Source organism: Lutra lutra, chromosome 2, assembly GCF_902655055.1.
Source record: "Lutra lutra chromosome 2, mLutLut1.2, whole genome shotgun sequence".
NCBI classification, from domain to species: domain Eukaryota; kingdom Metazoa; phylum Chordata; class Mammalia; order Carnivora; family Mustelidae; genus Lutra; species Lutra lutra.
In genome coordinates this window covers 198,865,254-198,878,002 of record NC_062279.1, presented here as the reverse complement: position 1 = coordinate 198,878,002, position 12,749 = coordinate 198,865,254, and the positions used below count along the sequence as shown (strand labels likewise).

Genomic DNA, 12,749 nt, shown 5'->3' with positions numbered 1-12,749 from the left:
ATATTTGGTTAAATAATATCTGAACTTGGTTTTTCCATAGCAGACACAAATGTTAAATCCTGTGAAAGTGTGTGTGTGTGTGTGTGTGTATACTCAAATTGCATGTATAATTTTATATATATATATATATGTATATGTATACACACACACACACATATAGTGATTTTTGCATTGTCTTGTGACAAATAATGTTATTCATGACTTCATATTTTATGGACCCTATAATTTCTGTAACAAAGTATGGAGAGATGCAAAGTTAACCAATTTGTTTTGCTAATGCTATAATTGAGTAAGAGAGAAATGTTACCATTGATATATTGATTTTAATAAGTTTTTTTTCCACAAAAAAATAATCTGCTAATTTCCATGTTGATATAGATCAGAGTATGAAAAAACTCTTTTGTTTAACATTAGGAATTTGAAAGTTTTCTTAATGTATTTTATTTATCAAACATTCACTGTGTACCCTATAGTCAGCTTAAGTACTGGGGGGTAGATATATTATTGTGTTACTGTAGGAACTTACAGTCTTCTTGAGAAGGATACAGAAATGTAAATGGATGATTTTATTAGAAATTATAGTAAGATTTATAAAGAAAAGAGGAAATAAAACATGGTGGAAGAAGGTCAAAGTGGTGAGTTATTCTGTTTGGAGAGAGAGCAGAAAGTTTTTCTTGAAGGTCACGATATTGGATTTGGATCTTGAAAGATAAATTTAAATAGTGAAACAGAGGAATGGACATTGCACAAAGAGAGAGCTGCATAAGCAAAGCCACAGCAGAGTGAGAATGAAAGCCAGTTGTCGGGAATGGCAGTAGTGTCTTGTAACATCTGGGGCCATAAGAGAGGCTGGCTGATGCCACGGGAATTCAAAAAGAAGCTCAAGGTTAGTATGTAAGAGGCCTTGAATGCCATGTGGGGAAAATGGATTTAAGGTGCAGGTGAGATGAAGCTTTCCGAGGTATTTGAGTAAGTCAGAAATATATGAAATACACTGAAACACTGAGGAAAGGCAGTCAAGGGAAACCAAGATGGAGGAAAATGAAGGTAGGAAATCAAAGCTCTGAAAAGGGGCCTAAGGCAAAGCGTGGCTACTCTAAAGTTTGGGAAGGACGAATCTCTAATTTACTGTCTTTCCTCCACTTTGTTTGCTTAAGTCTTTGATATATGTCCTTAACTCTCAGATTTTATTCACCTCAAATTATATCACTATAATTTCCTTGAGTGAAAAAAAAGAAGAAACTGTCATTTACTTTTAACTACTGTATTTGTTTTTTTGTTTTTGGGTTTTTTTTTGTTTGTTTGTTTGTTTTGTTTTTGAAGATTTTATTTATTTATTTGTCAGAGAGAGAGAGTGAGAGTGTTTCAAAAGGTAATTCTTTTGATGGTGTGACATCTAGATTAGCAGAGAAGGAAGTGTGTGGCAGTTATATTTATTAGTAGGGGTTTGATTTTTCCTCCTGAATTAAAGTAAAAACAGATGGACTTAACTAGACATTGGTACTGCCATTGTGGAGTCGTGGACTCAGAATTTATTTTAGTATATAGGCTGCTAGCAAAAACATAGGAGTTGGATAAGCTTGGTTTGTATTTCTTTTCTGCCATGTTCTAGGTCTTGTGTAGGTCCACAGGATTCTCATGATCTTTAGTTTCCTCACATAGGAAATGTGATTACTGAACAGAGATCATGTGATGGTTTGGTGATCTAATTCAAAAAAGCACCCTGTAGCCTACAGGCATGATATCAATGCTGTTTTTAAGATCTTACTCATAAGTTTTTTGAAGTTAGAGAAAGTACTTGGTTGTTTTTTATATCCTTTGCCAACACATCAAGTTTATATCCTACAGTATATAATTACAGTATCAACTGAGTAATTGAAGCACAATTACTCAAAATTTTTTTAATTAAATTGACCTCTGGCTCTTGTTAATACAATTGGTGCAGTTGTTAATATAGTTGGTGTAATACAAATACCAGCACAGGTTGCTGTATAGAATTTTTTATTCAAGGTACTTCCAGTACCTTGGTTGATTTTGGTTGATTTTGGTCACCTCCATCTGCATATTTTCCATAGACTGGTTAGTCATCAAGAAATGTATATTAAGGGGCCCCTGAGTGGCTCAGTTGGCTGGGCATGCAATTCTTGATTTCAGCTCAGGTCATGATCTCAGGGTCATGATATTGAGTCTGTGCTTATGATTCTCTCCCTCTCCCCCCTCCACCCAAAATACTAGCTCACGCACTCTCTCTCTCTCTAAAAAAAAAAAAAAAAAAAAAAAAAAAAAAAAAAAAAGAAAGAAAGAAATGTGTGTTAAAATCTGTTAGAATTTATTTTGCATTCCTACCAGCAAAGCACATTTAGAAAATAGGAAACCAGGTTCTTCTCTTTTATTTATTGCAGCCCACTAAAGAAAATCAGCGAGAGAATACTATATGCTATTTCAATTACATTTATTTTTATCTTGTTAGCAGGAATATTGATTCTTCAAGGAAGTGGCTCACATTCCATTTTACAGTGACCTGAAATAAATGATAAGCATTCAGTTATTAATCCCAATGGGTAATTTGCTTGTGAATTACTTTTTTTTTTTTGCTTTTTAATAATGATGATCACTTCAAAAGTAAATCTGGTTCAAGGACTGGGAAGTTTTCCACTCAAGAAGACTGAGTAGGTGCAGGAAAGATGGCAGGGCCTTTAGTGGTAGGTATTAGCTGAAAGTTTTTTCTTTCCTAAAACAGCCCTCTTGGTCCTAATGTAATCTGTAGTCTACATTCCTTCAATTCATCTGGTTACTTTGTTCTTGATAGGTGATGACAGGGGCCTCTATTATATATGAGATAATTTAACTTTTAGGATTAATTAAATTGTGACCATCAGAAGCTAGGTTTGAGGTTTTAATATTAATTAGAAAAACACATGATTTTCTAAGGAATAGGCTGAAGTCTGCCTTAGACCCTAAGTCCAAAATTTATTTATTGTGATATCCTCTTTGGTTGAAATTTTACTTCTTTTAGACCTCTGACTTAGTGCAAATATGCACAAATGTTGATGATAGTAGAAAATATTTTAAGAGTTAAAAACCTTTTAATAAAAAAGGAAAGGACTTATTATTTCATAGCAAATGAGGTTTTTAAACTTCTCTGACCCCTTGATCATGGAAAGACTCAAGTACCTCTAAATAGAGACCTAACAATGTCTACCAGAGAAAAAGATTGAAACAAATTATAACTTAAAGGGGTAAGTGGGAACATTGTAACATACTTTTTTTCATGGAATAATATATTATAATTCACAGACAACTTAAAAAACATGCTTTGTATTGGACATACTTACCACCTATTTCATGTTAAACTGTAGTGGAACTTTTCTTTCTTTACTGTCCATTAGGAGGAGGGACATTGAAAGGTATTGGGAAAGGAGGACAATATCTCCACCATGGATATCTTGGATCCAGGAATGGTGGATATGGGCCAAATGGGCCATAAAACGGTGAAGGTGATTCATTGCTTCCACTGGCCTGTTGAAAGAAATTAAAAAGGCTTGTTTTACTCTTTATGACTGAAAGAGGTAGAATAGCCTTTTAACGTGGGTCTTTTAAGTAGAGGTTTTAGAAATTCTGGGATCATTTGCCTTTTCTACACATACAAAAACAGGGATTAGTTAATTTGCATCATTTTAGAAAATTTTAGGAAATTACTTAGAGATACCCATATCTTTGTACTTTTCTACTCATAGCCCAGTTTTACTGATAAGTGCTTTTAACTTTAAGACCAAGAGGGAGGGGGATTGATGAGGTGACATCAGATTTCTCCCTTTGCTTTTATATAAGATCTTTACCCAAACTCTGTGTCAGATACAGTCTTCTCTTCATCTCTTTTCATTCTTTCCTCTTTCCCCCTCTGTCTTCTGTCTATATCCTTATCAGTTTTGGTATCTTTAACACTGTTTATAGTTTTGACCCCAAAACAATGCTTCCTTCCATATAGTAAGATTTCTAGGAGTACAAATGAATCCCTAAATAAGAACCTCCCTCTTCAAATTTTATTTTCTTTTTCTTAAAAAATTTTGATTAACTGTTTAGACCAAAATAATCCTTTAGTGAATTTGTCACTGGTGGGATCATCAGAGCTGGTCCACATCTCCTAATTCTTAAGTTTTAATTGTTATTATCATATTTTTACTTTTTCTAGAATGAGTTTTGTAGAGTTAATCAGAGTGGAGGCATGAACAATTATGAGACTCTATTGGGTTAAATAATTTTAACAAAAATATAATAACCCTGTTATCACAGAGTGATTCAAGTTTTAGTTTGGGTCCCACTTTTACCTGAGTTGCTGATAAAATTCCCTTTTTACAAACAAAGATCAAATTCTTGAAGTTTATTCTGTGGAGTGCTAATAATACCTAAACTCTTTAAGGTCTTCTCTAGAATTTGAGAAGGTTGGATAAAGGAATTTAAACCACAGTTATGGATATTTTACATGGAAATCTTACATGGAAAAAGAGAAAATGTAACTTACACTTCGTTCTTCTCTTTCCTGGTTTTCAGAGACCTAAAACTCAAACAGTGAAATTAGTTCAACTCATGTTGATAAAACATGCAAACTGAGAAATAGATGTATTATGTGTGAAGGAAATAATTTATCTACTACCTAATATTATTTTATACTATCCATTTTTTAAAAATCTAGAATCTGAGTGTCTAGAAGATATCATAGTAACCATTTTTCTGCAGAGTGTCAGTATTTTTTCTAAATGATTAAAATTCACTACTATAAGCAATATGGAATTGAAGTGAGCACTGAACAATATATGATTTACAGTATTTTCTAGAATATCATGTTAAAGGGGCAGACATCAGGTATGTTTATAAAGTAGAAATACAGCATGTGGAGGAAAAAAAATCCCTAAGATTCATGAATTAGAAAAAAAAATCATAAATACTCTGGAATATAGAAATGGATACTTACCGGGAAACCAGCAGTTACTGCCAAGATGACTGCGATCAGAAGGAGAATTTTCATCTTACTCAGAAACATCCTAGAAGTTGGGAGAAGACCAAATATTAGCGTAAATTTGGAAGATCCAGTTCTAGTACAGATTATGTTCTAACAACTCCTTGGCTTAGGTAAATTCCTTAATCTTAGGGTATCAATCTATTTATTAATGGAGTACATTGTTGTTTGGATAAAATCAAAGGTACTTTGCAACTTTATAACTATGTTATAATCCTTTTAAAAATAAATTTTGCATGTCATTTCAGAATAATCTCTTTATGTGGTAATTGTAGTTTCTGGAATGAAATACAGCATCAGGGTATACAGAGAATGGTAGTGTGTGGGTAAGCAGTTATTTACTGAGCTCAGGAAGTTCAAAACAATGTAATAATGACTATGAAATTAACTTAGGTGACACAAATTTGATTTGGTTCTTAGGCAACTCCCAAAATTCCATGCTGTTTAGAGGGACCTATTTTTGAAATTTGGGAAAGGACATTTCCAAAGCATTTCATTTTATATTTTAATTTTGATTGTAGCCTCTTTATCTCATGATACAAATTGTTATAATGTACTCATTATAATTGCTAGTAAATTTTTGAGAAAAATGGCTAAATTATTTCTACAATTTTAGGTCAACACATTATAAAGTTTTCTGAAGATTATTTAATTTAAACTTTTACATCAGGAAAATGTCAGTTGCCCATGTTATTATTATTATTTTGGGGTTTTTCAAGGTGATTAATGGAGATTCTAGGGGGATTTAATCACCTCCTGATGCTTCCTAAATATCTATGAGACAGAAAAATAAAATTTAAAAGAAAAATTATAATCAAGTTTTAAACTCCATCTTATTTTTGGTTCATATTAATCAAAAATCAAATTGGGATTTAAAAAAATACCAGATGGATGTTACGATTATAATAAGATAGAGGATTAAAATTCCAGTGAAGCTCAGAATTCTATAGAAAGACTGACAGAATAGACAATTTTACACATACACACACATTCCTCACAGACATAAATAAACATACACAGAGCATATCTTCTCAGCCTGAAGCATTGTACTAGATACTATCAGGGGTAAAATGATAAAGCATAATACCCCAAATGATTATTTAATTCCTAAGTTTACAAATTCAAGCAACCATTGTGTACAGTTTGAATAATTTTAATTTTGACTTTTTTTTTCATTTTATTTCTTTTCAGTGTTCCAGAATTCATTGTTTATGCACCACACCCAGTGCTCCGTGCAATACATGCCCTCCTTAATACCCCCACCACACTCACCCAACCCACCTCCCTCCCCTCCAAAACCCTCAGTTTGTTTCTCAGAGTCCACAATCTCTCATGGTTTGTCTACCCCTCCAATTTCCCCCAACTCACTTCTCCTCTCCATCTCCCAATGTCCTCTGTTACATGACATGTCTGTCTGTCTGTCTGTCTATCTACCTACCTGTCATCTATCCTAGTTCACAATATTTTAGAGCTCTCTTACCTCTCAGACTTTGCAACCAGTTCCTTCTCTTGGATATCTTGTAAGAAACGGGCAATGTCTGGACCAGGAATATTACAGCTATATATATACTCAGAAGTGAATGGACTGGAGTAGTTTGTGGCTTGAAGGCCTCTCCCTGGGATCAGTTATTAATCAGTTGAATCATCAGCTATCACAATGTGTTGAAATTGAGAAATAAGCAACATTTACAGTTTCATCGAAACTTTAGATGAGTGACTACCAGGTACATCTATCTGTGGTTTCTTTTCAAATTTTATTCGTGTATATTCAGAGCTTTTTGTTTCACACGATGTTGCCCCATGCTCTTATTTTTTAAAAACTTATTTTAATTTCCATAATTAAAAATATTTTGTAAACATCCTATTGGCATTGATTATGACCTATTGGAAAACATATTTGGTAGTATAATTTTAAGAAAATAAAGAGTATTAAGGAACACCTGGATTGCCTCAGTTAGTTAAACATCTGACTCTTGATTTCAGCTGAGGCCATGATCTCGCAGTTGTGGGATCGAGCCCCACATCGGCTATGCTGAGTGTGGAGCTTGCTTAAGATTCTTCCTCCGTCTCCTTCTGCCTCTCCCCTGCTCTCTCTCTCTCTCGCAAATAAATAAATCTTTTAAAAAATAAAGTGACTATAAAAATAATTATCTCTGGGACTGGTAATGAAGTGAAATGAAATTTATGAAAGTCATCATGGTGTCTGACTTCACAAATGATGGTTTCACGAACATCAGAGCTGAAGCTTTGAGTAAGTGAGACCTATTCCTGCCACACATCCTCAGGGTTCCATAGATAATTATGTTCCTCAGTTAATGTATAGGTGTATGAAAACATATTACATAGTATTTGGAACCAGATTAGGGGCTTACTATGTTAGTTAAGTCTGAATGTTAAGTAGTGGAATTTTGAAACCAAGCAGTATCAGGAGGGAATGATTGTTCTTTCTGATCAGTGATCTAATTTTACCCTCCACATCAACACACCAAGCTCTGAAAAGCTGTAATTCTGGATGAATTCAGGCCATAGAAGCAGTCTTACTTTCATGTGTTAAATGTTACGTTCAAATGACTAGAATCTAATAAACAGAAAACAGCTCTGCCTAAAAGAGCAAAAATTATATATACAAAAATTCCCTCTACAATGTCTTCAGCATGCGGTTGTCTTTCAAAGGGCAAGGGTAACCCAGGGAAGAGCAACTAGGATGTTTTGCTTAGAAAGAAGTTGTGAGTGGCTTTCAGAAGCGGGCAGGTTGGGGGTACCTGGGTGGCTCTGTGGGTTAAAGCCTCTGCCTTCGGCTCAGGTCATGATCCCTTGGGATCTAGCCCTGCATCAGGCTCCCTGCTCAGCAGGGAGCCTGCTTCCTCCTCTCTCTGCCTGCCTCTCTGCCTACTTGCCATCTCTGTCTGTCAAATAAATAAATAAATAAATCTTAAAAAAAATAAGTTTAAAAAAAAGAAGCTGGACAGGTTATCATATGAAGGAGAGCTTAGGTTTATTTATTTTGGGGGGGTATCAGATGGCAGAAGAAAATGAATATATCAAGATATTAATATGAAAACAACCAAAATATCCATTGATGGGTGAAAGGATTCAGAAAATGTGATTTGTGTGTGTACACACACACACACACACACACACACACACACACAATGGAAACTACTCGGCCACAAAAATAATGAACTCTTGTATGGATGGACCTTGAGGGTATTATGCTGATACAAGTTAGGCAGAGAAAGACAAATACCTGTGATTTCACATATATGTGGAATCCAAAAAACAAGCCAACAAACAAAATAAAATCAAACAGAAGCAGAGAACAGCTTGGTGATTGCCAGAGAGGAGTGGCATTGGAGGGTGGACAAAATGAGAGAAGGGGTTCAAGAGGCACAAACCTCTAGTCATAAAATAAATAAGTAATGGGAATGTAATGTACAGCATAGTGACCACAGTCAATAATATTGCATGGTGTATTACATAACTTAATATGGTGATGGGGAAGCTAGGCTGACTGTGGTGATTAGTTTGCAGTATATACAAATACTGAATCATTAGATTTTACACCTGAAACTAGTGGGTCAATTATACTTCAAAAAAATATTAAAAATAATCTGTAAGGAAAAACGTTTTGAAAGTTAAAAAGACCTATCTATCTCCAGGTATTCAAGGAGATGTTGAGTAACTATAGGCTGTGGTGTAGGAAGCAGAGATTTTGGAATGGTTAGATGACCTCTCCTGTACCTTTTCAATTATAACACTCAGATTGGGTGGTAAGTGAAGATGAGAATACCTACGGGAACAGGTTTAGGAGTTAACGAAATAAAGAAAGCCCCTAGGCTTATTCTCATTAAAGGATTAGAATTAGTGGTAAGGAAATGCACATCTTACGCCACCCTATGGGAAGACTTATCAATAGATTAATTCAGTAAGAAGCAGAGATACCAACTTCTACATCTTGTGGCTGACAAAGTTTGTAGAAATTCAATACATACACATTCTTTAGGCATTTCTGTTCTCTCTCTCTCTCTTTTTTTGTCATTGAAAACCATAAGAAATGACTATAAGAAATAACCTTTGATAGACTTGCATACATATTCGGTACTCAGGAGGAATATTTTATTTGGAAAAAGACTGTGTCATTTTCCTTCTAAGAGCATGGATGCAGATAAATCTCCGAGTTATCTTCAAAGCCTGTGTTATATATTCAGCTTGAAGTGTCCCTAGTGACTGATTCCTGCAAAAGAATTAGAATCCTATTGTCAAATGTTGTAGAATCTCAGTAGTTGTCAATTCCACAATCAGCAATGCACACATAACTTCCAGTTGTTAAAAAGGAAGGTGGTCATAGAGTTCTGATGCCTGAAGTCAGCACCAGCAAGTGCCAGAGTCATGGCCAGACAGCCCTGTGACCACCACACTGTTCCTTGGAGTGGGCTTAGCTTACCAGGGCACTAATTATATGCTTAAGAAATACTTATTGAGTGAACAAATTAGGCTCATTAGAAATTGCTTTGGATACTTCTTTATGCTCTTTTTCAGTCATAACAGCTTGAAACTCAAAAGACCCGTACCTGATAAGCTCCATTAACTGTCCCCAAACTCATGAGACATGATTTTATCAGCATAATTTGAATTTTATACCAAATTCTATGGATAATTTGATATTTTTCACATCACTCAAATGATGGAAATTGCCAAATTTGAAATATATTACAAAAAGCTTAGGTAGCCATTCTGCCTGCAAAATACATTACCTTATTTTCCTCAGAATCAAACCAATTTTGGTTAAATACAAAATTTTAAAATGAATGACTTCCTTCTATGAACTATTACATTTTTCCTAAAATGTTTGAATAAAACCTAAATATTTTGATACAAATCATGGTTTACAGTGCTGCTACCCTGTCTGTGTTACACAGAGCTCTGTAGATACTGCCTGTGGTTTCTCCTAATAGACATTTCCCCCTGACACATGCTCTTTATGCCGAGATTAAGAAAGTGGCCTGTAGAATCACGAATCCAGGATCATGCCCTTCCAATTACTTAACTTGGGCAAATTGGTTAACTTTTTATAACCACCCATTTATTCAGCATTAAAAAAACATTAACAACATTTTTCCTGTTTGTCTCCTAGCTTAAAAAATTTAAATAAAAATCATGTTTTCTATGTGGCAGCATATTGAAATCAAAAGTTTTGAATTTGAACCGCTAGTTTCCTTCAGGTGTATATCTGATCACCATGTTCATGGTCCAGAATTTCAAGTTTTTTCCCCCTTTATTTTTCTCTCTGAATTATTAAAATATGAGAAGCCTTTTGTATTTAATAGAGGTTCTAATTACACTAAGTTCTAAGGGATATAGTATAATTAGAAAATGTTCTATTAGTTTACATTATTTAAGATAACATTGTCAGAAAATGCTGATGTGTTAGAAGCTGACAAATGCTTTATATAAATACGCTATAGGATAAACTCTGTAATTATCCCCATTTTATAGATGAGGAAAGTGCAGCTTGGAAAGTTAGATTTCAAAAAAAGAGAAAACAAAAAGAAAAAAGAAAGAAAGTTACTTAACACAAATCTAGTAAACTGTGGAACTGGAATGAAGAGTTGTTTCCTAACCATAACACAAGTAACAAGAAATGAATTAGGGAAAAAATCCACTTAGTGAATTACAAGGTGGCTATAGAGATTTTAAATAGTTATATAATCTGTAATTTAATTAATTAATTTATTTATTATGTATTTATTTATTTAAAGATTTTGTTTATTTATCAGACAGAGTGAACATTCAGGAAGAGTGGCTGGCAGAGGAGAAGCAGGCTTCCCACTGAGCAGGGAGCCCAGTATGGGACTCAATCCCAGGACCCTGGGTCATGACCTGAGCCAAAGGCAGAGGCTTAACTGACTGAGCCACCCAGGTGCCCCAAATCTGTAATTTTAAAAAGTATTTTTATATCAGAAGAGGTTATATACCAACCCCTTTGGACATTAGGCTACAACATATAACAAAGATAGTCTTTTAATTTTATATACTTAAAAGTATAACTGTATGTTCAAAAAAATAACTTTGATATGGGCAAGGGAAGTTTTGAATCAGCCACAAAAATAATTTTTATAACTGGACAACTTTGAAGGCAAATGTTAAACTGTTTTTAATATATATCAAATATACATAATTCTTTTTTTTAAATTTTATTTATTTATTTATTTGACAGACAGAAATCACAAGTAGGCAGCGAGGCAGGCAGAGAGAGAAAGGAGGAAGCAGACTCCCCGCTGAGCAGAGAGCCCGATGTGGGGCTCGATCCCAGGACCCTGGGATCATGACCTGAGCCGAAAGGCAGAGGCTTTAACCCACTGAGCCACCCAGGCGCCCCCAGATATACGTAATTCTTAATGGAAATTGATATGATAATCAAAATGTGTTGATGGCATTTTCATGTCTAATTTTTTGAGAAAATAAGTAAGCAAGGCTGCTCATCTGCTGGCTTTTGCCATTCAAGGTATCAAATTATCGATGGAGGGAATTAGGTTGTGTTCAAATTAAGTTATAGTCATTAATTTACTAATTTATTAAGCATTTATTTTGCTGTAACAACAAATCAGGCACTATGGAAGTCACAGGCACTCTGTGGTACTCGGTAGCAAAGACACTGTTCATGGCTTACTAGAGCTTACAGCTTGTTAGACAAAATACAAGTAAATAGAATTTATAAATGAAATGACTAAGGGAATATGGATATTGTAGAACTACAGAACAGGCACCCCAGGCTAATAGAAATGATTTATGAAAGAGTAAACCAGAAAAAGTAAAGACCTAAGTGATATAATATTAGCCAAATGAAGAAAAGGAAGAGTAATATTCCAGGGAGAGGGAACAGAGTGTGAAATTTTAGATATCAGGGGCTCATGGCATATATTATGAAATGTAAAGGAGTTTATTTTCATTGGAATATAATGATCAAAGTGTTTATGACTGATATATTAGCAGGACCAAGTAATATGAACCTTTAAGTCAATTAAGAGAGTTTGGTGTTTAAGCAGAGACCAATGGGAAGGTGTTGCAGGGTTTTAAGCAAAGGAGTAACATGATAGAAGTTCCTTTTTTGAATGAACACTCTGTTTTGGGGGAAACTAATATGGAGGTGGTAATATATTAATCCTCATAAGAGATGAGCATGGCCCTCAGGAAGGTAGAGACAGTAAAGATAAAGATATTCAAAGATATTTATGATGGAAAATCTGAAGAATATAAACTTTACCTTCTGTGACAGAAAAGTTTATATTGAACTAAACCTCCTCCTAATACGATTATATAAACTCTGGATATAATATGAAAAACAATAGTTGGAAAGCATTGGTGAGTGACCAAAGCAGGTAGAAACTTAAGGAAATTAGACTCTTCCAAGAAAGATTGAATATACATTTATATCACTTTTCCCTCATAGACACTCTTCATCTGCATGGTGTGGGTTTGGGGGCTTCCTGAGTAAGGAAGTGATAGTCTCTGAGATATCAGAGAAAGGAGTTTGGGGGTGCCAAAGTGGGGGAAGTCCCATAATGAAGGGAATGTCTGAAGTGGAATCCTCAAAATATGTATATAAAGTCTTTCTTAATTCTTGGCTGACTACTAAAATATACCTATGCAAAGCAAGACATCAAGGATCCCAGGGAAAAACAATAGCTGGAAAGTTGAAGAGCAGAGTAGAGATTTCAGCAACTTCCTATTG

General features: G+C 34.6%; 1 protein-coding gene across 1 annotated transcript; it reads right to left on the bottom strand.

Moving 5' to 3' along the window:
* Window positions 1–2,487: 2,487 nt before the first annotated feature.
* On the bottom strand, window positions 2,488–5,047 carry FDCSP (follicular dendritic cell secreted protein). Its single transcript, XM_047719465.1, has 4 exons — window positions 4,973–5,047; window positions 4,523–4,555; window positions 3,336–3,519; window positions 2,488–2,521 (listed from the first exon to the last, which is right to left on the bottom strand). The coding sequence occupies exons 1-3, from the start codon at window positions 5,039–5,041 to the stop codon at window positions 3,376–3,378; spliced, it is 246 nt and encodes an 81-aa protein (XP_047575421.1). The 5' UTR covers window positions 5,042–5,047; the 3' UTR covers window positions 2,488–2,521; window positions 3,336–3,375.
* Window positions 5,048–12,749: the final 7,702 nt, after the last annotated feature.